At 41.2% G+C, this 26393-nt stretch overlaps 1 protein-coding gene and 1 long non-coding RNA gene across 3 annotated transcripts in view; one reads left to right on the top strand and one right to left on the bottom strand.

Annotated features, from left to right (window-relative positions):
• Positions 1-1727: 1727 nt before the first annotated feature.
• Positions 1728-14479, bottom strand: LOC141279372 (uncharacterized). The gene is made up of 3 exons (XR_012333493.1): positions 14324-14479; positions 2773-2921; positions 1728-1803 (listed from the first exon to the last, which is right to left on the bottom strand). It is a non-coding gene; the product is annotated as an uncharacterized lncRNA (long non-coding RNA).
• Positions 13519-26393, top strand: part of MPPED2 (metallophosphoesterase domain containing 2) — a 175791-nt gene continuing 162916 nt past the window's right edge. Inside the window, exons 1-2 of one of the 2 annotated variants that reach the window (XM_033862658.2) lie at positions 13519-13956; positions 19404-19653. In XM_033862658.2, coding sequence (XP_033718549.1) covers positions 19526-19653 — 128 coding nt within the window. In that variant the 5' untranslated portion in view covers positions 13519-13956; positions 19404-19525. Of the gene's footprint in view, positions 13957-15239; positions 15513-19403; positions 19654-26393 lie in introns of those variants that run through there. The other variant, XM_073808730.1, reaches the window with a different exon arrangement.

Genomic DNA, 26393 nt, shown 5'->3' with positions numbered 1-26393 from the left:
GTGTGTGTGTGTGTGTGTGTGTGTGAGTGCATGTGTCATGCATGCATATGTTGAGCCCCACATTTGATACAGATTCAATACAAGTGGAAAAGGACCATAGTTTGAGAAACAATGGTGTTCAAAGATTTTTTAGTATTTTATTAATTTAGTATCTGTTTATTTCTCCATCTTGTTCCAAAAAAGGTTTATGGCGGCTCTGAGTGTTTTTATATATAATCTGCAGGCTTTTGTCTTATGTTTGTGACTATTTTGTAGACTGAGTGCTAAACACTAAATTATTAAAGATTATGAAAGAAAGAAAGAGAGAGAGAAAGGGAGCAAGGAAGGGAGGGAGGGAGGGTGGGAGTGAGGAAGGAGGAAAGAAAGAATGGAAGGAGGGAGGGAAGGAAGGAAGCTAATATATAACACCCAATGAACTACTTTATCTTGAAGACTATTTCAGTGACTTCAGTCAATAAAACCACTGGCAGACAAGACATCTTTGCCATTAATTTGTATTCAAGGATACTATAACTACTTGTTTATTTAAGTAGAATGAAATGTGACCTGAGCGTACTCGTTGTCTTTTTACTTTCTGTCTCCATTTACCCTTCTGAAAGACATCCAAATTCTTTTTGGAGAATTTCTTTCCCCTTGAACCATAATCTTGGTGCGGATGATGAATCCAGGTGCCTGCCTTCCTACTATGGAGTCACACCAGCTGCTGGGGACTCTTTGTGCCAAATCTTTCCTGAATCACTCAGATATAGGCAGGAGGTGGACTTAACTGTTTCAGGTTGGTCCATGGATGTACTCTCCAGGATTCTGACTCTTGAATAAGTGATACAGGATTGAAGAGACATTTGGAGTTGAGTCATCCTGATTGCAGTACCGCAACCACACTCTTCATGCTACAGTATATTTCTCTAGTTCCTCGTTCCCAGCCCTTTCCATATTCTCTTCTTGATTCCTGCTTCCTGACCAAGTGTTACAATCCATCCCTAATTTAGTGGTTTGAAACAACAAAAACAATAACGTCATTTTGCTCCAGACTCTGCATTCTGGGCAGGACTCAGCAGGGACAGCTTATTTCTCCTCTACTCATTTTTATCTGGTGGGATTTTAAAGGTAGGACTTGAAGGTGTGCTCACATGTCTGGTACCTGCTCAGAGGAGGCTGAAACAGATGGAGACCAGAATAATTGGGTCTCCTTGGGCATGTCTTGAAACCTTTATATGGTCTTTCCATATATGATGACTTTAGGGCAGCCAGACTTCTTATGCAGCAGCTCAAGGAACAAAGATGCAAGGAGAAGCCCTATCTCTTGTCCTGACCTAGCCTGCAAAGTCATGCCGTGGTACTTCTGCTGCACTCTTGATTGAAGCAATGTGAAAGTCCATCCACATTCAAGGGGAAAGAACTTAAACCTCTCACCTCTCAACAGAGTACGGTCAACATCACATTGGAAGAACATGCGGGATAGAAATATATTGGTGCAATCATTTTCAGAAAATTTAATCCACCACCCTGAGCCTTCGGATTGATGTAATCCTGTTAATGTTTCAATAAACTCCCTGTTGCTGATCTTAGCCAGGGTCAGATTCTATTACTTATAACTAAAGAATCCCAATCTAATAGACTAAGGATCTGTTTTATTAATCCCTTGGCAATTAAATGCCACCTTAATGTTGGATATTTAATTAATATCACCATCCAAAGGTTGGTACTTATTCGTTAATTAATTGACACACCTGCGTGACTCAGAAGCCAGCTTTGCTTCACTGATGAACGATTCCAACTATTTTATCAAGCTTCACTCCATCGCTGCAAAACAGACACGGTTATAAGAAAATAGCTGAGGCAGAGAAAGGTTATTTGGTTTATCACAGATGGCAATGGGGAGTGCAGCACTTCCAGAAACAGACCCAGAAGTTTTCATTCCCTTGGCCAGGCTGGAACTATTAAATCACATAGAAATACCAGGAAAAGATAAGCTGCATGAACCAGTGATTGTTGGCACTAAACACTCCAGCGAGTTCAAAGAGCCCTTAGGGCCTGCTGTTTATTTGGAAAACCAGAAGAAAAAAAAAAAAAAGTGGCGAGAGAATGGCAGGATAGAAGCCTAGCTACATATTAGATTATGATTTTATCTTAAACAGGCTTGTCTGAAGAATTTACATATTAGGGGTGCATGAGTTTATATATATATGGGTTTAGAGCACTTTAATCCTTTTTTAAAAAAGCTTTGGGGCATGCATACACATATTAAATAAAAATGTATTTTCCATTAAATATTATCAGTCGGTCATCAAAATATCACCCTGAAAGGAATTTTAACATAAGATCACATAAATGTCAAAAAACAAGTTAGAAAAATAGCTAATGTTATAATTAATATATAGACTATGATGCTGCTTTACTAAAGGTGAAGATGTTAAAATAAAAAATGAAGTAAGAGGATAAGTACGTTGTTTCTAGGAATATTCCATCCCTCCTTCTGGAACTTATTAGTCAATTTCCCTAAGATGCCAGAAGGTTCTAGAAGATTTTTTAAATGTAATTGTGTGATTAATCACCTATACTTACTATTTTATTAATGAAGTCCTTGGAGATAGAAGAGAAAAATATATGCCTGTGGTTTCAACCACTGATGTTTTTCAGAGTTCAAATATTATATTATAGTGTTCAAATATTATAGTGTTCAAATATTATATTTTCATCTTCTCTTTCTCTCTCTCTCTCACACACACACACACACACACACACACACACACACACACACTCCATTTCTACCTCTTTTCCTCTTTGGTTCTCTTCCAGAGGCTGCTCTTTCAGTGACAGACATCTCCATGGGCTGTTCTTTGTGACCACCGGCTGCGCTGTGAGAACTGTTTTGGTCTGGCTTTTCTTCATGCCTGTCAAAGGCCACAGAGTGTTGGAGTCTGAAAACACAGCCCAAATCAGCATGGTCCCCAGAGACTCCCAATACATCTCAATAAAACTTTCAATGATCTCCATTTTACACATAGCATTTCTGTTGTGGATGACACACCTCATCTGAACAAATTATATCGAATAGTACCTTAAGTGAAAAGGTTCGTTCGAATAGGGATGATACAGAGAATTACCTCTAATACCTTGTTTTTTTAATTTCCCGTTATGAATAAAACCACTACTAAAACCCAAGAAAAATCATATACATTCCTTTCAAAAGCACAAAGGTCCTAAAACCTTTGATTTGAAAACCCCTTGTGGCCCCAGCATTTTAAGCCATCTTGCAGAATGTTTTATGTGTAAATATACTTGTTAGGACTATTTTTCCAAAGAAATGATTATTAAGGTCCATTAGTGAAACACCTTTCTATTGATGAATTTTGGAGGTATTGCTTTACTCTTTATTTGTTGGGTCTGTTTATCTAGTTTTATTAGCAACTTGTTGCTGGATTCTTATGTATTAATTCAGTGCAACAGTAAGGATTTTTTTGTGTTACGTTAGTATGAGGCTACTTTTAAAACTTTATATTTTTACCTCTGTGTAAGTACAGTACTGAGGAACTAAAGGACATACATAACTCTCAATCTATCATCTGCATTCCCTTTGCATTAAGTGTAACACTGGCACGAAAATCAGAGCCCCAGCTGCAATTTTTCCAGCTGTCTCTGTCACCCTGTGATTTTTCGGTACAAATTTTCTAGCCTGTTTGAAAAGGCAGGCTTCTACCCCCTTCTTTGATTGTGCTCAGGCATTTGTCCAGCCTGAGACATGGATTAATATGAACAGAATCACAGACTTTTCTGAACATAAGTCATTTACGTGTGTTTAGTGGCAAATACCGAGCAAGAAAAAAGCAGACCGCAGTTGCCTTTGTACAGAGTCTGGGTAGGTTTTGATTTCACTCAGAGTCAAGAACAAAGCAACCTCTGACTTTTCCTCAAACTCAGCCTGTATGGAATGACTTCTAATGACTTCACGAACTGCTAGCCTTCAGATGACTGGAGCATTTTCCGCTTTTTAAGTTTTCCTCCTTCTATGACGTTTTATGATTATACCTTATGGTGCAGTTCTATTTTTGTTCTTCATGATTTTCTGAGTGCTTTAAGTTTAGAGGGAATTTTTAAAAATCATTTGGCCACCATCAAACGTGCTCCTCAGTTTGGGGATGATGTGGAGTGAGACTTTAAGCATCGTGCCAACACCAAACATGGCATTCCCTATTGAATGAGCCAAATCCATCCCCTGAGTCTGAATAATTTAGAGGAGACGTGATGTCATTGTCTACTTAGAGATAAATGGAAAGGAGTCTGGGTGTAGACTTTTGGAGTGGCCTTTGTAATAACAGTAATTAAAAAGAGCATTACCTCATATATTTAAACTTTTCGTACATACCATGTGCTTTTCTCATTTTTACCCAATATTACTCAAAAAGGGCTAGTAGTCCTGTGTCATTATTTTTGAAGCACTGTTCGATGACACTGGTTTTAACAGTTTCTCACAGTTCACTGCTTCAGTTTTCATCAAATTATATTTCTAGTTACAGTAGACACTTTCATCGTCAATTTCCGTATGCCTCAAAGATATGCGAGGACCAGTTAGCTAATTGTGAATTTGGATACCAGATAATAGGTGCTGTAGAACATGTTTTTCTCTCAGTACAACCTTTTCTAAAATGAAAATCTTAGACTCCACTAGGCAAACTCCTTGACACCCAAACACACTCATATTTCTTTAACTAAATTAGCTTGTGCGTATGGGGAAGGTTGAGGATCACCACAGACTATTTAATTTTGACGTGCAAATCTTGTAATAAGATAAACACTAGTCATATACACTTCCATATACTTCATATCCCAACTGGTAGAAACGCAGCAGTCATACAATTTGCCAAAGAAATGCCAAGTTCCAAAGAATTGCCAAGTTCCAAAGAATTCTTAAATCCTCCCTCCTTTAAGTTCTACAACTTTCCCATGTTATTGCCATCACGTTTTGAACCTCCTGTTGTCAGATGAACACTACAGATTAGGGCCCATTATATATTCTAGACAGCTCTGAAGTATGCAAATAAGTGTTATATCAACAATTGGTAGTAAAGTTTAAATATCAATTAGTCATCATTCTCAACAAACTATCAGCTTATTTGTTTTGTTTATGAATTTAAACAACATAACCAAAAACTGACTGCAGCTAGCAAAACATAAAATCCCTAATTTGCTTTTTAGAATATTGCTTTTGCCTCAAAAATTATTTTTTATTAATAATATGACAATAAGACCACATCTCTTGGTCTTTCAAAGATCAATTCAATCATTCCCATAAATGTGAATATCAGAGAGATTTTCTTAATATGTTTTAGGACTATTGACTCCTTAAAGGAGCATCTTTTAAAGTAATCTTTATGGTTATAATATGTGTGCAGTGTCCTGAAATGGAATATGGACTGTTAGGTATTCTAAACTTATAACATGCATAGCACTTCTTTTAATGAAAGTTCTATAGAGCCATAGAAGGATGTTTAATGACATGGAAAGATGTTCACAGTATCTATTCAGTTGAAAGAACAGGTTATATAGGTAATGGGATATGAGGAAGAAAGAGGGGAACTTTTATTTCCTAATGTACTTCAGTATTTAATTTATTTACAATGGCAGTATATTAATTTTGTATTAAAAAGATTTAGAAATGTATTACAAAACTGTATAATAATTACTTGATATGTATCATACATTATTCTAAGGTCTTAAAAAATACTAACTCATTTAATCTTGTAACAACTCTACAAAGTAGGTACTTTTAATATCTCCTTTTTACAAATGAGGAAACCAAGGCACAGAGGGTTTAAGTAATTTACCCAAGGTCACGCAGGTAGTAAGAGGCAGGCAGAGGTGGGATTCTAATCTTGCTTTGCTCTCAACTACTACAATATACACTTAACTGTGTTCCCAATTTTCTTCCATTTTTGTAAAATACATTTGACTGAAAAACTATATAACCAAGTGTTAACAGTAAATATTTCTGAATGATGAAATTACAGCTATTTTAAAATTTTTTCTTTTTGCTTATTTGTATTTTCCAATTTTCACAAAACAATGAATAGAAAAGGAAATAATATTGAAAAGGAAAAAAATAATCTTTTTACAGTTCCTTCTGTACTGAGCATGAAATAGGGATTTTGATCTATCACTGTAATTTTTTTAAAACGACCTTCCTGTAAACCTTCCTTTTATTTTAGAATCTAGTAAAACCATGTCCCGTAGACCTTGGCTATTCATCTCTTCTCTTGTGTGCAGATTTTGCTCTGTTTATAGATGGTCACTATGGGGAATCATGAGGACAGAAGAAGAAACTGATGGAACTTTCAAAACGTAGACGTTCCAAGAAAGGGGTAAATTTTGAAAACATGGTTGCCATTATAAATGTCCTTAAAAGTTTATATATATTTCCATTGCATCTTTTCTTGGCAGCCTGACTTGCTAAGAGGGGCCATAGTGACTTAGTTTCCACCAATCAGGAAGCCAATAATCAGAACGCCTTCACAGTGGGTTTGTGGGTTTGTGATTGGGTCCACGTGGAATAATCCTGCACCAAAAGAACAATATTCTTACTTGTAATCAGTGTCTATGTATTTCCTCTGAGAGCATATCTGTTTCTTTGAATGTTTCACTTAAAAAACAACCATTTTATAAGAATCACTTAGAATATTGTTTGGAATATTAAATAGAAGTGAACTAACTCCAATAAAGACAGATGTGGAATTGACGTAGCATCTAAAAACTTCAAAGGAAAACAGAAATACACTTCTTGCATTTATATTTCATACAAAATAAGACAAGTCCATATGTGGACCAAAAATAGGTGTGGGACATTGAATGAGGGATAATGTTCTAGAATCTGTATGTTTGAAAAAAGTTAATGACATTTTATGCCAGGACTGTATTTCATACTGCAGTTCCTCATGACAAGATGGGATTCCAAAAGATGTGTACAGAATAGAATGAAGTTGGCTTGGAGACATGGGAAGGGTGCACTACGAGTAGAATGAGGGGCTTAAAAAAGGAAGTCGTTGGGTAAGTATAGCTCTCAGCCTCTCTGGCTGGGTACTGCCACACCTTCAGACACTATTTCAAGATTCTGGTACTCTTTGTTTTTATTACGTAAACTGTATTCAAATCTCTTAATTCCATTCACGTCTCTCCATGTCTCATCTCCTCCAAACTGTTCTGCTAGAGGCTACCATCACCTCCAGCCCAAAGACTGCGAGAGCTTCCGAATGTCCTCCCAAAGTTCACTCTAGCCCCCTAAAATCCATTCTCCACGCTGGGGCAAGAGTGACCTTTGCAAAACATAAAACTAATCATGTTAGCCTTTCTACTTAAGATCCTTAAACAGATTCCAGTTGCCCTCAGAATAAAGTCAAACATCTTCAACAAGACCTTAGTTGTGACCTTCAAATGTTTTTAACTTGGCCCTTCAGTTCTGGCCTCTGCCTACAGATCCGGATCCAGACCCCTCTGGAACTCAGCAACCCGCCACACTGCTTTTCTTTTTCCTATAACATCCTTGTATTCCTTTCCTCCATCAGGGAGTCTTCACTCAGAGGAGGAAAAGTACCCCTATTTTAAGTTTTCTTTGTACCAGTTGCCTCTCCTTTTCTTAGATACAATTTTTATTTATTTATGTGATTATTTAAAGTCAGTCTCTCCCCAGGCTCATTAGATTACCTACTTCATATGTGGGAGGAAACTCTTGCTTTTTGCATCATTAGTCCATCGGCATGGTTTGAGTACTCTGCCTGTCACAGAGCAGAGCTTTAAAAGTATTTTTTGAATAACTGAACATTATTATTACTGAGAGAAATGGGGTTTAGATTCTGTTGGTCTCTCAAAGTCAATTTTTAAAAAAATGTATTCATTCATTTATTTATTTTTGCTGAGAGGGAAAATTACATTATACATTGCTTAATCAAAATATTGATATATCTTATACTAGCTTGTCAAACTGAATTATTAAACTTGAAAAACCCCACATATGTTTTCTTTAATCTGGTTATTATGGGTTTTCCACACTGCCCATCTTTCAAAAGAGATTACTTTGGCTTTTACTTCAATGAGATTGCTCGTCTTCCACCACGACAAGCCTATCCCAAGTACCACTAAATTCTATCCCACTTTTCCAGAACTGGGACCATGATATGATATAGGGAAGGACTCAGCAAACACTAATTGATAACAGAGATCACGCAAGTCTGTTAGGCTAGAAAGCACACCAGCACATGCTCAGTATCTTGTTAAGATATTTTTTTGAAACTGATTATTAAAATTATTACATAAATAATACTCATCTCTTTTGTTGATACATGCTAAACATTAGCTAGTAAGTATGGTAAGAATTAGCGAGTGTTTTGTAAAATTTTAAGATTTCCACTCTCTCCATCTTTATTATTTAAGCTGCTGGCAAAGCTGGATCAAATTTAGTCTTTCTAAGATAATGCCTATAAAATTTATTTTATGAAATAAAATTTCATGGGTTCTAGTGTTTCTTGAATCTTTCTTAGTCATACACGTTTTTATTGGATAACCAAAAGGAAATTTTAAATAAGAAGGACAAAAGCCATAATTTATATATTTATTTTGAGCACTTCAAAAAGGATCTATCAAAGAATCAGGTTAATCACATAATTTTCTTTTGAGACTATATTTTGGTATATTATGTCTGTAAATTTTAAGATACAAAATTTTTTTTTTCTTCTGCATCCTGCTGTGTTTAAAAAGAAGGCTGCCTTTAAATGGATGGGACACATAAAAATCTTCAGCTTCTCTATGAGAAAATCAACTTATGAAGCAGTCTTATGTACTATTTCATGCTTTTGAAGACAGTAACAAACCCCTTTAATTGTACTATTTGAACTCCGTAGGAAATCCTTAGCTCTTATCCTCCATGCTGGTCTCATGATATCACTTCCGTTCCTGCATATCTGGTATGGATTTTCCTTCATTGTGTAGTAGCCTCAATCACTCATGCATTCTCTTACTCTCTTTCTCATTTATTGACTCATAAGATTGTTGAACAAATATTTCCAAGTTTCTACCAAGTGCATACATAGCACATAAGAATGAAAACCACAAAGGGATAGAGGGCATAGTTCTTCAGCTTGAGGGGGTTACAATGAAAACATTTAAAACAAACCAAAGAAAAAAAGTAAAAACTGTAGGAATTTAGAATAAAGTAAAGGTATTGGTTGGCTCAGATATTTTTCTAATTGTGTCATAATAGTTCTATTAACAGGCTCTGATTTCTGATAATATATATCTTAAGTTTTGCTGGAAAATGATTAAAATGCAACCAATTTAAAGAAAAAAAGAGGTAAAATAGTTGAATTTTTTTTCTGAAGAAGAGCTGCAGGGTTGAACCAAGCTTTTAGTTATACACAAGTATCCCTGAAGTATTGGAAAACTATTCTCATAAGGAGAATGAAAGCCAACTCCAAATAAAGTACTGAGCTTTCAAGGGAAGTAGCACTCACTTTCCAAGCTTCCACCTAAGGTTCTCCCACGCTCCTATCTCTCATTTTCTTCCCTAAATGCATTCTGAAATGATATTTTAAAAGATACTGCAGCAGTATATCAGGAAGTATATTTGCCAGTTCCTTCGATGAAATCACTGGAGAAAGGGTCCAGGTTTACATTCCATTAAAGGAAAAAATGTGTAATATTTGCATAGAGGCAAGCATAAACTTGGCATTTGATTTTCATCCTTCTTTTGTTTTCTATTAGAAGCAATAAAAATTGAATTTAACAACAAAAAAAATGGAGCTTACAGCCTCACTTATCTTAAAAAAAAAAGCACCACCAAAACTCCCGGAATATAACATTCAAAATTTGGTATAATGAGGTTTGATGTTTCCAAGCTAATGTCAGGGGACAGACATGGTTCACATCCACTCATTTTAAAACAAGTTTTTAGTGTAGGTAGCTATGCTGGTAGAGAATATGATTTGACAAAATGCAATATGTTCAAAACCATGGGATGAGAATTATTTGAAAAGTGAGTTCCTTTTTGTCCTAATTTATTATTTAAATTCACTTATACTTCTCCAGCTTCTTTATTTTGGTAGACAAATGGAAATAAAAATTCATAACCTTAATACAGGTTGGTCACCAACTCTCAGTGGATAACTGATTAGCAGGGACACAGTAGAGGTTGACTTCTTCCTACACTGCAAGTTACGATTTTAACCTTTTTTTGCCTCAATTTTTCCCCATTCAATAAAATGATAAAGAAGTTTTCATCAACTTTGTAAAGGATCACTCACTTGATTTTTTTTATAGCAATAAGTATCCCATGAAATGTGCCACTAAAGTAGAACAGGTTTTTATTTGTTTTTTTGTGTGCACGTTACTTAGATCTAGGATCATGCACAAGCTAGTTTTCCTTTTTTGATTGACTATCAGGTTGTTTGTTTTCTAAAGGAAGAAAACCACAGAAATAATTTGGCTGGTGCAGATTTATTTTTGACTGATTAAATCAGTCAAAATCAGTTGAAAAATTTTAACCATGTGGATAAGGGGTGTACTGCTAACTCATAGAAGAAAGAAAACAAAACCAAGCATTTCTTCAAAAACATGATTCCAGTCAGTGTTTGCTGCTGGGCTGGAAATCAAAAACAAAATATAAAGGAGCCCCTCCCCATCTTTGGCATTCTTTAACGCCAATGCCACTTGCTGTGGTTTATGCTGGGCGAGGAAAGTGACTGTCCTCTTGCTCCCAGCACATGTGACAAGTACGGACACTCTGGACATACTGTACAACAAAAGAAATACATTAGCAAGCCCTTCATTTCTACTCAGGCATAAGACATACCTTACTTCAAATTCAAGTGCCAGCAAAAAGAAACTCAAAATGGATTCGAGACCTAAATGTAAGTCCAGACACTATAAGACTCTTAGAGGAAAACATAGGCAGACACTCTATGACATAAATCACAGCAAGATCCTTTCTGACCCACCTCCTAAAGAAATGGAAATAAAAACAAAAATAAACAAATGGGACCTGATGAAATTTAAAAGCTTTTGCACAGCAAAGGAAACCCTCGAAAAGACAACCCTGAGAATGGGAGAAAATGTTTGCAAACGAAGCAACTGACAAAGGATTAATCTCCAAAATGTACAAGCAGCTCATGCAGCTCACTAGCAAAAAAACAAACAACCCAATCCAAAAATGGGCAGAAGACCTAAATAGACATTTTTCCAAAGAAGATATACAGATTGCCGACAAACACATGAAAGGATGCTCAACATCACTAATCATTAGAGAAATGCAAATCAAAAATACAAGAGGTATCATCTCACACCGGTCAGAATGGCCATCATCAAAAAATCTACACACAATAAATGCTGGAGAGGCTGTGGAGAAAAGGGAACCCTCTTGCACTGTTGGTGGGAATGCAAATTGATACAGCCACTATGGAGAACAGTATGAGGTTCCTAAAAAAACTAAAAATAGAACTACCATATGACCCAGCAATCCCACTACTGGGCATATACCCTGAGAAAACCGTAATTCAAAAAGGGTCATGTACCACAATGTTCATTGCAGCTCTATTTTCAATAGCCAGGACATGGAAGCAACCTAAGTGTCCATCAACAGATGAATGGATAAACAAGATGTGGCACATATATACAATGGAATATTACTCAGCCATAAAAAGAAACGAAATTGAGTTATTTGTAGTGAGGTGGACGGGCCTAGGGTCTGTCATACAGAGTGAAGTAAGTCAGAAAGAGAAAAACAAATACTGTATGCTAACACACATATATATATAGAATCTAAAAAAAAATGGTTCTGAAGAACCTAGGGGCAGGACAGGAATAGAGACGCAGACGTAGAGAATGGACTTGAGGACACGGGGAGACGGAAGGGTAAGCTAGGACGAAGTGAGAGAGTGACATGGAGATATATACACTACCAAATGTAAAATAGATAGCTAGTGGGAAGCAGCCGCATAGCACAGGGAGATCAGTATAGCACAGGGAGATCAGTTCGGTGTTTTGTGACCACCTAGAGGGGTGGGATAGGGAGGGTGGGTGACTGGGAGATGCAAGAGGGAGGAGATATGGGGATATATGTATATGTATAGTTGAGGGTGGGAGGGAGACGCAAGAGGGAGGAAATATGGGGATATATGTATAGCTGATTCACTTTGTTATACAGCAGAAACTAACACACCATTGTAAAGCAATTATACTCCAATAAAGGTGTTAAAAAAAATTCAAGTGCCAGGAAAGCCCATTGTAAAAGGGACATATTTTCAAGTGAATTCTGTTTGATCTTTTTTTATAGGGGCTCCAACCAGCCTCTCTCCCTTCCTCCCCAGACCCTGGAAACCAATTAGTCTCAGCACAGAGGCCACAGACCAGGCTGAAACGGTTCCTTTTTATTTTTAGGGGATATAATTTCAGCCAGGATGTCTAGTCAGTTGTCACATAGTATACCTAGCACACTTCTCCCTCTCACACACATCCATTGGATTTCCCTTTGGAGAATGCCTAGATTTTTGAGTCTGCCTCCTGGAAAGGAATTAGAGCTGGTTGGCGTCCAGATCCTTCAGCTCTGACAATGGCATAACATCCCAGGGCCACCTCATCTTTCACAGTCAACACCACCAACCAAGTTTTCTAAAAGCCTTCTCTTCCTTGTCCTCTGTCTTCTAGCATTTCAGCCGCTTTTCTTTTCCTTACGTGTTTGCCTACAATTCTGAAAACCTTTTCTTCCATAACCCAAAGTAGCAGAGAAAAAAGGACAAACTTTTATTTTTACGTTTTTGAATTGCTTATCGTTTGGGAGAAATGTGCCCCAAACACAAAAATGGAAACAATTAGTCTTTGCCTCTCCTTGCCTCCATATACTGAACCTGCCTTAATTCATGGAGGTGAAAGAAATTATCAGCTGCATTGGCCTACGAACAACATCGCAGAAAGAAAGGGGTGTGTGTGTGTGTGTGTGTGTGTGTGTGTGTGTGTGTGTGTGTGTGTGTGTGTGTGTGGTGTGTGTGTGTGTGTGTGTGTGTGTGTGGTGTGTGTCTGGCGAGTTGAAAGGCTTGAGAAAAGGGAGCATAGCTCTCCCCCAGGAAAATCTAAGCTCAGCAGACGGGGAGGGGGACCCAGGGTCGCCTTCCCTGGTTTCAGCGCAGGGCCCGAGCCGCTCCCCTTGCCCCCGAGGCAAGCTCTGCGCCCTGGAGCTGTGCCAGGACTGCAGACAGCGCCTGGCAGGTCGGTGGGTGGGGGGCCTGGGGCCTGGGGCCTGGGTGTTCCTGGGTGTTCCCTTTGCAGAAGACGCCCATTTGGAGGGAAAACTCCATTTATTTTCCTGGGGCTCCGTAGCCCCCCTCCCCGGTCCCCTATCATTTTTACGCTGATCGCACTCCTGATGATGAACTTGCAGCTCAGCTTCCTGCCGCCTGCTTGACCCGGGAGCACCAGCAGGCTGCCGGCCTCGCCCTCAGCTCCCTCCTCCTCTTGCAACCCCGGGGCCTCAGGGCGCCAGTGGGGGTTCGAGTGGGCCGGGGCAGCAGGAGGGGCGCGCGGGGGCGCGGGGTCCCGCCGGGGAGCGCGCACAGAGCGGCGCCTCGGCCGCCCTGCTTCCTGGAGCTGTGCTCCTTTGACCCCAGTGGCAGTCCCTGTCACTGCACCGCTCTCGCTCCCTCCGGCTCGCCGCGCCCTCGCTCCCTCTCTTCGCCCCCTCGCTCGCTCTCTCCCCAGATCGAGGCTGCTCCCGTCCTTTCTCCCCCGCGCCTCCCTCTCGTGCCGCGCCCCCCGGCCCCCAGCCCCAGCCCGCGGCGGGACCTCTGGGGTCGAAGGTTCTGGCCCGCCCGCGCCCCTCGCCGCCCCCGCGCGCCTCCCGCCGGCTCCTGCTGCTTCGCGATGGATCGCCTGCTCGCCGGGCGCTGAAGGCATCCCCAGGACCCGGAGCGCAGCCCGGGAAAGGTAATCCGCCCCGGGAAGGGAGGCGGAGGGCGGGGGAGGGGGAGGAGGCGGCCGGGCGCCCGGTGCCGCGCGCGAGAGGAAGGGAAAAAAATGCACACACAAAGCGGAGCCCGGGTGCGAGGTGCCTTGTCAGCGGCGCGTGCGAGGGGCTCGGAGGCTGCGGACCGCGGCTGCCCCGGTGCCCCTGACATTCTCACAAGCCGGCGCTTCCCGGGCAATTCGGAACCCGAGGAGGGCTTATTTTCAACCCCCGAGCGAAAGCGAATTCTTTTTTAGGAGCTGTCTCCCTCCCACTCCCCATCTTGACCCTCTGCCCTTCTCCCCTCCCCCCCCCAGTCCTCGGCCCTCGACCTCCCGGGGTCCTCACCTCGCGGCTCCCTCCTCCGCCGGGATTTCTTAGGAGGGAAGGAGGGGGTGTCGGCGAGGTGCGGCGGCGAAAGCCCGGCAGCGGGGATGGGGGTGGGGACGAGGGCTCGGCGAGCTGTTTACTAGAAAGTCCCGGGGTTATGTGTTCGAGCCGCCCCGGCCTAGGCCCGGGTGCATTGTGTTGGCCCGAGCCCCGGGCGCCCGCGGCGGCCCGAGCGAGGTGCGGTGGCCAGGAAGGCGCCGCGCAGCTTTGTGCTCGGGCTGCGCTCCGCGGCCGCCCCCGGGCCGCCCGCGTGCGCGCCGCTCTCGCGCGGGGCTGTTTCTCACTCTCTCCCGGCGCCCCAACCTCGCTCTCCCCCGCCGCCTCCGGTCTCCACGATCGTAGCCTGCAGATCGAGCAGGCGACCCGGGCTGGGCTGCGGGGGACGAGCAGCGAGAAAAAGTAACCGTTGCCGCCCGATTTCTTCCCTTGAGAGGCAGGAGTTTCTATGCTATTTACATGTAACAGGGTTATCTTTGTAAAGCCTTTGAATTACAAGGTTTGCGGCCTAGGAGGTAGAGGGGGCATTTTCCTGGAGGTTGGGGAGGGGATTAGAATCTACCAGCAAGGAAGGAAATTAAGGATGCTCCAGTGGGGTAGATTTATTACCACATTCCCCCCCAACACACCCGAAATTAAGTGCAAATGCGGGTCATGAAAAATGTGTAATTGACTTGAGATGCTGCAAACAAACACAAACAGGTCATGGTGGAAAAAACAAGCAAAACTTTAAGTGCAAGAAAAGATTTCCAAAGGGGGGGGGGAAATCCGTGGTCTCCACACCCCCTTCCAACGCTCGCTGGCTCCCTCCCTTTCTTTCTCTGCCGCTCCAGGGAAGCAGCCCCGCAGCTCCGGGGCAGAGAGCAGGGAGGCGGTGGCGGCTCCGGGCGCGGGCTCCGCTCTGAGGGTTCGGGGATGCCAACGCGCCCTGGAGGCTGACGTCGGGGGCGTGGGGCTGTGATGCTCGAGCGAGGATGGTGCGGTGTCAGAGCCATTGGCCGCCGGTGGTCATCAATCAATTCGGGGCTGGGGGAAAGGTAGAGAAAGAAAGGCGCCCAACGGAGCCTGGGGCCGCGAGCGCCAGCGCCAACAGTGCCAGAAGCGGCGGCCTCAGCGGAGGCGACGGCGGTGGCAACGGGGGACTGAGCGAGTAAGGCGAGCTGGTGCTCCAGGAAGGAAGGGGGAGCTGTAGTCCGGACAAGCCGGCCGTGAGCCGGGAGGGCAGGGCGCGCGCGACTGTGTCAGTGTGTGTGTGTGTGTGTGTGTGTGTGTGTAGTTGCTGACCACCCCCAACTGCCCACCCTAGATTTAAAACAAACACACCAATCCAAAGTAGAGAATTCCGCGCCCCCCGCCCCACCATATATAGGCTCTACGCGTTGCCAGAGGCGCGGGAGAAAAGTCCTGCCCTTTCTTTCCAAAAGAATGTGCCAGCCGGGTGTCCGCAGTGCTGGAGACAAGTTCAGGTGTAAGTGCGTCGGGAGGGAGGGCGCTCTGTGGACTGAGGCACGTGGAACTTTGTGCATCCGTCTAAACACCTTGCTGGAGAAGCCGCCCGGAAGGCTTCTGGGCATCGCTCCGGAATACAGGGATGAGTAACTGGAGATGGGCATGAAAGAGTAAGGGCGTGAGTTGAGAAAGCACTCGATCTGTGCTGCAGAGGGAGGAGAAAGCGAAATTTGGCGGAGTCGGAGCAGGCGAGTCCCGAAGTCTGGCCAGGCTGTCGGGCGGTCTTCTTAGGGGTAGTGAATAAAATGAGCATCCTTGTTTAAACGAGGAAATCACGGGCTCCTTTCTCATAGGCTGTGCCGTGCGGTGCTCGGGCAGAGAGGTCATGAGTTGTTGCTTTGAAAACTCTTGGTAAATTGGACTTCTGGTGTCTAGGAGGTGGAGACAGTTATTTAATTCCTCAGCTTTTAATCCCTTCATTGCCAGCAGACTTTAAAAGCGTTTCCCACTAGATTCCTGAAAAAGAACATTCCAAGTTGCACAGCTTAAGGCACAGGATAAGTGATTGCTGTCTAGGAAATGCAAAATGTGCTCACATGATTTTTTTTTTAAAGGGAAAATCAAAGTAGCACCAGCATTAATGTTTGGCAGTGTCACATTTTTCTTTAGGATTCCTGGCATTTAGTACTGGGTTCCTTTGTTTTATAGAGCAAATGTATTGAAGTATAAAAATGGAAATTTTAAAAAAGAATACTGGTCTCTGTAAATATTATACATAAAGTAATGTAAGTGTGATGAGGATGAGCTGCTCCAAAATCTGATTATTTGGAAGGCTTTACTGACTAAATATGTGAAGCAAGGTGATGCAGGTTCTTGGTAGTTTTAGGTGGTGTATCATTCTGTCTTGTTTCAAGCTTTTTCCAGATTTCTCAGGTTAGAGGAGGGAGTTTACCAAAAAAAACACAAAAAACAAAAAGGCCTTTCCCATGTATTGGTGTTTCCTATTCTTGGGATATGATCATCTTGTGATGTGAGTGGGGGTGAACATAGCATTTTTAAAAAATAAGCTTTTTCTTGATTTGTCTATAAAGGTTCCTGTGAAAGTTTTGAAGCTCTCTGCCTCAGTCTGACATTTTCTTCAAAGGACTCCAGTTTAAAGAAGATAGACACTGCAGGTGCACTGTTTCGATAAAACATTTGAAAGAGAACATGGTAAAGATGAATTCAAATGAGGTGCCAGCCACCCATTTAGCCTTTCCGAGTAACAGGGGCCTGTGCTTGCTGAAGAGGCACAGATCTCACTTGATAGAAAAGGCAAAATCCCATATTGACTTTAGGGTACAGTGGACCATATAGGAGTGCAAACTGATCACCTTCTAAGTTCCATCTTTTCTGGGCTTCAAACGGGAGGGTCTGATGCTAACTACTGTAAGTCATTGCCTAGATATTTACATAACAGGAATGTATCTTTCATTTGTAGGCCATTTTGCTTAGTTTAATTAGCGAGTTTACTCCAGAAACATTTAAACTGTTTCTGGCACCCGGTGCAGAGATTGTTACTGAGAGGTCACAATGGTCTAGACATGAATTTTGCTTCTCTTGCTTCTTGATGTTCTGTATTTCACACAATAGACATTGATGGCAGGAACATAAGAATTCTCATGTAATTTTTACACCACTCTCTAATTTATGCAAACACTAAGTTCTTGCAGTCTGAAAATGTGTATTTTTTCCCCTCTGTGCTTTGATGGCTAACATTCTTTTTAATGACAGTCATTTCTATAACAGGAAGATGTTTTCATTTGTTTTTACTTTTCAGCGTGGTGCAATTATGCAGTTTTGCGCTTCAGTCGTGTCTCTCTGTACTTTGTGTCTCAAAAGAGAATTACAGTACTTAGAACAGGACTGCAATTTGAAGCAGGTGTTGTGTTTTACTGTTATGCAAAATAACAGTAAAATATAATTGTGGGGGAAATTAAGGAAACAGCTGCAAACTTGGTATGAAAACTGCTACATTATGATTTGTAAGCAGTTCTTATAGATATCTTACATCAGAGGAATGGGGAAAGATTTTAATTTGTTAATCCTACTGGCCTGGTTGTCTGTCAGCTAGCGCTTAGAGGACTCATACCTCCCATGAAGTCAGGAAGAAGAAAGAGAACCCTAAGTGACACTTTGTTTAAAATGCCAGAGCATGAGGGATTCATTTCTTGGCGGTGCTGTTGTGCATTAGGAATGCAGGCAAGGTGGGTGTTATTTAGCTTGCTTTGCTCATATGAAGAAGGCAATGATTTGAGTAGAATGCTGTGGAATTTCTTAGCCCAGCTAGCATATGGAGGACTACACAAGCCCCGGGTTGTAAAATAATAAAATAAATGGCCTATGGCAGGCCATCTGCCTTTTGCTTGGTATTTAAGGTGTTTCATGCCAAATTTAAATCTAATCCTATTATTCTAAATATTTTTATTTGAGATAGCAGCTAAGATTCCCAGAGCTTAATGGTGCACATGGTGAAAATATTCTAATGTGGAGCACTTGAAGTAAGAAGGCGGGTTACCTAAGGGTTATCCAGGGAGCTGCTGCCCGCTTCTTTACAATTTCACTGATCAATTGCAGCAGCAACCAAGCAGGGGTGTGCTCTGCTCAGTCTTTGCACACTTGGTATAAAAATAAGCATCCTCATTTCCGAACCCAGTGCAGCAAATAATATATTGACATTTATACAAAGAATCAAAAAGAACAGAAACATTTTTTAAAGTATGAAACCAGCTACTGAGAATTATGCAGCACCAAGCAGGAGTGAAGCGGTAGATTCAGTGACCACCCTCCTTTACCTCTCCTTCTGGGCTCCAAGAGGGGCGGTAATGAGCGCATCCAAAATGGTGGTCCAAGCCTGCATGTATTTGACTTTCCTCTGAGTAACTGGAGGGTTTAAAGAAATTATATTACATTTAGCAAGAAGGATTTGCCTTCCATAAAGTTCTTGGCCAGAGTGGAATCCATATATATATACCAAGATTTGAGCACCTATGTGTGTTGGGAGCCACTGTGAAAGAAAAAATTATATGTGATGTGTGTATATATTATGCGTGTATTACAGTTACAAACAGGTATCTGTTACGAGCACAGCATTTTAAATTTACATTTGGCATTGTGTTTTCTGGCTGTGCTAAGCACCGGGATTTCAAATTATTCTGTGACACCAACTTTGTACAGACCAAACATTCCAATTAGCAGGGAAGGTTTGGAAGATTCGCCACTTCGAGCACAAACCATTTATAGTTAGACACCATGGCAACTGTGGATGTGCCCCTTCCGTAATTCACGTTAAGTGCCATAATGATGATTAAAGAGGAAATCTTAGTTTGAACACCATTGAAATGGTTTGCTAGCAGCCAGCCTTATCATTCGGAGTGTCATGTCCATTCTGAAGTACATGCTGGGTGGAGAATTGGGAAAGGTTTTATCCATGAGGCAACCACACAGATTAAGATTTTTCCTGAACCAATTTCATGTCTAGGTGTCCCATCTGACATCGCTTAGAACATCCTCTTTTTCTTTGTTCTCATTTTTTTTCATTTGTTTTTTTCAGAAACACACAGCAGTATTGATGAGTAGACCCTTGGGTTCAGAGATTGGGCTGAAACGCACCATGCCTGCTTCCATCCTTTGCTCCGGAAAGTTGTGAATTGCTCATGCCTATAGGGAGGAAGGATGGCACATGGGATTCCTTCTCAAGGCAAGGTTACCATAACGGTGGATGAGTACAGCTCCAACCCCACCCAGGCATTCACGCACTACAACATCAACCAGAGCAGATTCCAGCCGCCACATGTACATATGTAAGTATCACTCATGAACTTAAAAAAATTAGCCATCAGGAAACTAGAAATAAAATAAGAAATTCACTGGTGACTTCTGCCCAGGAGAATAAAAGGTGTATGATTCCCCAAACAGATGGGTATCTATGGTTCCAAGTACAACTCAGAGGAATCCTCCACGTTGGTGTAACGCTGAACTTTTCCAGAGTATGTACTTTCAACTACAATTTGGCATGAGATCTTCAGAGCCTCTGAGGGTTGCCCTCATTTTGTGTATAACAACAGAGAGGTTAAGGTATTTGCCTAATGTCACACAGTGAATTTTGGCAGAGTCTCCTGACCCCTAATTCAGTTTGCTTTATGTTATACAGCTTGCCTCCATGATGAAATATCTTTAAAATTTCTGTAGTTTCCCCCCGCAACACACACCTCACCCCCCCCCATCCCTTTACATTCAGCTGGGAAACAGGCCTAATTGGGACTAATTGTCCAGCCACTGCTAAATCCATCGTCTTGCCTGTTGCTCGTAGAACGTGTGCTGCATGCTACAGGACTCAAACAATATGGGGAACAAAGGATTAAGGGACAGCGGAACAGTTGGTTCCAGGAATTGTACTTTCCCCTCACTCCCTAATACTATTTAAGTCATGTCTCAGTTTAAACTGTTTCAGGAGCAAAGTGTGGGAGAAATCCAGAGGCAAAGATTTTGCAGCACCTGGATGCACACCAGCTTTTTTTCCGTTCCTCTGCTGCAGGATGTGCTGGGCTTTCAGCAGAAGGGGCAAAAGGTCACCATCTCCCTTGTTTATTCAAGGCCTGGTGCTCATTCTCTATTAGACTCTTCCAATGTCTAACATGAGTCTTTCACAGTAGGCCTAAACCCCTTTGCAAACCATTATATAGTCAAGAGAGAAAAGAGGTTAGGGCTCTGTTGAATGTTTTTGCCATTGCTGGCAAAATTGAACTCGGGGCACGTCCAAGTCACAAGCTCTTTTTTAAGTAATTGTTTTATTTGAGCATTTAAAAAAAAACAGTAGGTCTCCCCCCACCCAACACGCACACACATGCGCACACACACACACTCTCAACCTCCCCCCCCCCCCCAATTTAGAAACACTAACCAAACAAAAAGATCCTTCTCTTGACTGCCTGGGTAGTATAGTAAATACTGGGATGTTACTTCGCAAGTATGCAAATAGAGCTACTCAATTATCTATGATGGGAATTCTGCAAAAAAAAAAAAAAAGAAGAAAAAGAAAAATCCTTGCAAATGGTTAATGCTAAACTATTTCTAAGATTCTTCTACTTTCTTTAAATCAGAATATATTCGTGATAATGAAGGATTCCTAACATGGTTTTAAGGAGAGGTTTTTAAGGGGAATAAGATTTTTCTTTGTTAAAATGGCTTTTCTGAACAATAACAATTCATTTCAAATATTCCTTTTATTCTTCTGCTTCTGATAATTTCTTTTTCTTCAAATATGTTATAGAATGTGTGCAAGCTGGGCTTAGGATTCCTTTAGCTCTGCTTTGCTGGTGTGACGTTTTGTATTAGAGAATCACAAAGCACTTTGTGGATTCTGTTTCCTCCCAGGCAAAAGAAAGTATATTTTGCCCCAGATTCCTTGGAAAATGACTGATAGGGAATCTTAGCTTATTCTTCGCTTGTTTGTAGCCCTAAGATTCCACTGGTGAACTGTGAATGCTCAGAGATATTTTAAAAATCATGTAACTTTAGGACTGATGTGCTTAGATCTAGCCATGAAAAGTTCGAAGGATCAAATTATACCTTTTATGAAAACAAGGCTAGAAAAATGGAGTTTGCAGTGGCAGCCTAGACAGCTGTGTAGCCCTTTTACCAGACCTCCTTCCTAGAAGTAGAGGATTCTTCCACGGTCAACTCCAGCTGGCCTTTTCACCTTCATCACCCACTAAGGGCTTCCCACCTGAACCCTTTGTTCCAGCCACGCATGTTGACTCTACCACCTGAGCACCCCGTGAGCCCTTTCCATCTCAATGCTTTTACTGTTTCTCCCAGCTGAGACACTCTTACACTCTGCTGAGAGCCAGTTCAGGCCCCTCTATGTCTAGGAAACCTCTTCTATCTCACCCAATCCAAAATGACTGTGCCTACCTACCCCCCCCCCCACCAACACGATGTCCCTCGTCATTTGGTATTTACTTCAAACCAAACCTCTCACCCACCTGCCCTCTCTCTCAACTATATCATTCATTTCTTAAAGGCAGGGATTGAGCAGGTAACAGGTGCTTAGAAATGCTAATTGATTGCTTGCTTGATTGATCCATTGATTTGATTGTGAATTGAGATGAGAAATTGTGATTGAGATTTGGAAATTTTCATTGGGATCCTTCTGTCCTGTCTTAATATTTTGAGTGTTTGTATGAACGTGTGTGCATGTTATCAAGATGCTGACCAACCTTTTCCTTGGCCTTTCTTTTCCGTGCTTGGTGCCCTGGCACGGTGACCGGCCCATGCTGGGCATTCAGCTTAGTTAAATGGGATCATGTTATATTTTAAAAGATTGCCTTGAGTCTAAATAGAAACTTAAGTTGGCTGGAAAATACCTATAAAATGTTTAGTCTAAAATGTCTTAAGTTTTTCTAAAATTTTTAACATGTTATGGTAGAGCTTTACTCCTCTCCACAAAGATATTGTCTTTTCCACTTGAATAGTTGCTCATTTATTTTGCATGGATTTCTTAAAATATTTGCTTTCCTTTGGCACTTAACAACTGAGGTCTATGAAGACCCATGACAGATCACCTGGATTGGAGTTACAATGCTGGGTCCTTAAATGATCTGTTATTTTCTTTCATGAAACCTAGTTGAGGTTTTCTTACCTTAGTTAAGGAATAGCTCACTTCCCATTTAATTCAGTTTGTCTCACCTCAGCTTTGTGACCCATCTTGGGCAATTTACCTCTTTTCTCCCGGCCTCAGTAAATGTAAACATTTGTACCAAATGATAGCTATGGATCTTTTTAGCTCTGACATACTAAGATTAAGATTGCAGTTAAGACATTTATTTGCAAGGTGTTGCTGTGGAGGGAGCACAGATGCATAAGACCCGGTTCCCATCTTTAGAAGCTCATCACTGATTCAGAGCTGTTCTTTCCACTGGCTTTAAGGGTTTACTCCATGGTCTTGGTTTCGCTTCACCTGTGAGTTCTGACCAGGTTGCTACCAAGCTTTCTAAGAGTCACTAGCCCATACATCTCTGCCTGTGACGTAGGGAGGATTTTTTTTTTAAAAGAAAGCAATCCGATATGACCTTGGAAAAGAAAATTAAAGCGCAGTTGGCAGACTTGAACCCAGAATTCATGAGCCCCTCTTATCCAGACTCTTGAACATACTGATAGATGTGATAGTTGAAAACCAACAATTAACAGGGCTTCATTTTTCTACAACCCTGTCATCTTCCCCAGCAGAATGTTATTTAGTATTTTTAATGATGAAAATTATTTAGTATTTTTAATGATAGTGGGAGGAGGTGCTCAAGGAGCCAGTGTAGGTCTGAAAACACCATCAAGATTTGGTATGTTTTAGATTACCTGAGGCCTAATAAAATGCTGTAAGACATCTTTAGTAGGGTACCCAACCATCTCCATTTTTGCATCGAAAGTCCCACATTCCGGGAGACCCCTCAGTTCCCTGCAAACCAGGATGGTTGGCTACCCTACTGAGGTTAATTCCTCAACTTTTTCTTTAAGGTTTGGTTGCTAGGAAGCTCAAATCAAATTTATTTTCAGTTTTAGCTACATCCTTGTCTACGGCTTTAGTTGTCAACACCCCTGGAACCTTACGTAGCTCTTGTTCTTTTATACTTATTTTGAGGAGGCAGTGTAGTGTCATGGTCGGAGTCTCCAGTGGAATCAGATTGTTGGATTTAAAACATGGTTGCACCACTTACTAGCTGTGTAACCAACCATGGACAAAGGTATTAACTTCTCTGGGGTTTTTTTCCCCATCTCTAAAGTGTGGATGATAAAAGTAGTGCCTATCTCCAAAGGTTGCTGTGAAGGTTAAAAACTTGTAAAGTTTTTAGAGGAGTACATACTCTGTACTCAGTAAATGTTAGCTCTTCGCATTAATGATTGTTTTATTGATTCTGCACCTTTTTATTCTAAGCTGTCTCAGTCCGTTTTGAAAATCACTGGAGTATAAATAAATGAATAAATAAGAAAATCACTAGTAAGTTTGTCCTGTCTTCCTCCAGGACTCATTACTAGCAAACTTGGCTGGGTGGGAGTTTTGGCTGTCAGGGTTGGAAGGTGCCCTGACTTCTTTTTAAAAAATTTTTTGTTTCTAAATTTTTTATTGAAGTATAGTTAACTTACAAAATTGTATTAGTTTCAGGTGTACAAAATAGTAATTCTGTATTTTTATAGGTTATACTCCATATAAAGTGATTATAAAATATTGGCTGTATTCCCAGTGTTGTACATTACATTCTTGTAGCTTATCTATTTTATACCTATTAGTTCGTACCTCTTAATCACCCTCACTTATTTTGCCCCCGCTCCACCTCTTACCAATCTAGCAACCACGAGTCTGTTCTCTGTGTCTGTGAGTCTGTTTCCGTTTTGTTATATTTGTTCGTTTGTTTTATTTTTTAGATGCCACATGTAAGTGAAAACATATAGTATTTGTCTTTCTCTGTCTGTGCCTTGACTTCTTATTGCCTGTCAAGGAGTGTCTCACCTGCCTTCAGTTACTCCATGGGATTGACAGTCCCAAGGGGGCAAGGAATCCCAAGAGCTGAGTGTCGCCTGGTTGTTCTCTGCAGGGTTGTCTCAGGCCCTTGTACCCCCATCTGTCAGTGTCTTAGGCTCTCTACCTATGGCTGTGGTTACAACAGAAGCATCAAGAGTTAACCATAATTAACTAGGACTGAGTACAAAGGGCACAGCTTGAGCTGGGGAATGAGGACAGTATTCACATGGCAGCTGAGAATGTGGTCTGAAATCAGAGATCTGTATCCACATGCTGATCCCACCAGTTACTGGCTTGGCTAGGTGATGGACAGAATTATTGAACTTCAGTCTTCTCATCTATAAAATGGGTTTGACGAGTCTCTAAGACGGTAGTAAACAATATATGAGATTATGTATATGACATAGTGCCCAGAAGATAGCACTTGATAAATAGATGCTGTGTTAATATTTAGGGTCTTGTGCATTAGCTGGTGAGCATGAAATAAGTGTTAACATCTTTTTGTTTGAACTGCCTGCAAAAACTTGACAAGACCAACTTGTTCTTGTTGCTTTGTTGTGTTTTACAGCATCTGTCAGTGTTTGCTTGGGTATTGCTAATCCGAAATGATCTGAAGCTTTTAGGGTATCTGGGTGATCTTTCCATGCCAAATTGTTACAGGATTTTGTTTGTCTGATCTGAAGTTTCATTCTTGCATGGTAGGAAGTAAATGTTTATTTCAGGTCTGAATTAGGTATCCTTAGATGCAGGAAGAAAGTTACAGAAGAGTGTTATAGAATGATGCCATTTGGTTAAAAAAAATCTCAAAATGTATAGAAAGATAAATACCAACATTACTGGTGATCATGTAGGGAATAAATTTGCAAACAAATCTGGGAGAGGGAGTAATGGGTAAAGATCTTACGCTTTTTATTTTATATACTTTTGGATAATTTAAATTATTTTTATAAGAACTATGTAATACTTTTATGATAATAAAAACTTTTTTTAAAGAGTGATAAAAATGTGATTTGTCTACAATCCCTTCTGCTTTGTTAGCAAGGTTTGCATTAAAGGCTCACTCTAATGTAAATCTACTTTCTTTGAGCACTGCTTCCTTGGGAGGTACCTTCTTCTGTTTTATGTTATAATCAAGGTATAGACCAAAGGCTGTTCATTGGTTCAGTATAATTCAGCTTGGTCATGTGTGGAAAGATGTGAGGCCAAGGATGCTGGCTACCTCTTAGTCCTATAACTGGAGGGAAATTTCTTTAAGAAGTACCTTCAAATTCATTTTTGAAAGCCAGCAGAGTACATAGTATCAGTAAACAGATAGCTTGCTATAGTGGATGACTTGACAGTGTTTCAGGGAACCTGGATTCTGGTCCCGTCTTGGTCACTAATTAGGTTTGTGATTCCGAGCAAGTTGAGCCTCTTTGAATTTCAAGTTCCTCACCAGCCATTGGGCTCCATGCCCTTTAGCTTCATTCCTTCCTACTCTGGCAGTCTAGGGTTTCTCCTTTTCTTCTCTTTTCTTTAGTCTGTTTGAAATTAAGAACACAAATCCCTCATCATTAGTGATATTCTGTAGGGAAAGATTATAATAGTGAGATATCTTGGGGATGCTTTGGAGGGGGAAGACCAATGACCTCTTCCTCACACAGAGGAAGAGTATCAATGAATGGGTGAATGTCTGGGGCTCTGTAACATTGCACATTACTAACAAGGTAGAAATTCATCCTTTGTCGCAGAGCTGGGCTGCATTCACTGTGCAAAAAAAAAAAAAAAAAAATTCTAAACGTTTTTCTCTTGGTAAGCTGCTTTCTCCTTCTCATTACAAATTTATCACTGGCCTGAACATTAGCATGGCCATAATTTCTGTTAATGTTTTCAATCTGAAATTCGTCTTGGAGATGGCTGAATGGTCCTTTTGGTTTGTGCTCATATATAAACACGGGGTATTTTTCTTTTTAAAAATAAGCTCTTTTTCCTATATGCTCCCTGAGGGCACTGTCTCGTGGTCCGTGGCAGTTAGACTTCATTTTAGAA

Source organism: Tursiops truncatus, chromosome 8, assembly GCF_011762595.2.
Source record: "Tursiops truncatus isolate mTurTru1 chromosome 8, mTurTru1.mat.Y, whole genome shotgun sequence".
Classification (NCBI taxonomy): domain Eukaryota; kingdom Metazoa; phylum Chordata; class Mammalia; order Artiodactyla; family Delphinidae; genus Tursiops; species Tursiops truncatus.
The sequence above is the reverse complement of the archived record's forward strand: the minus strand, read 5'-3'. Positions and strand labels throughout refer to the sequence as shown.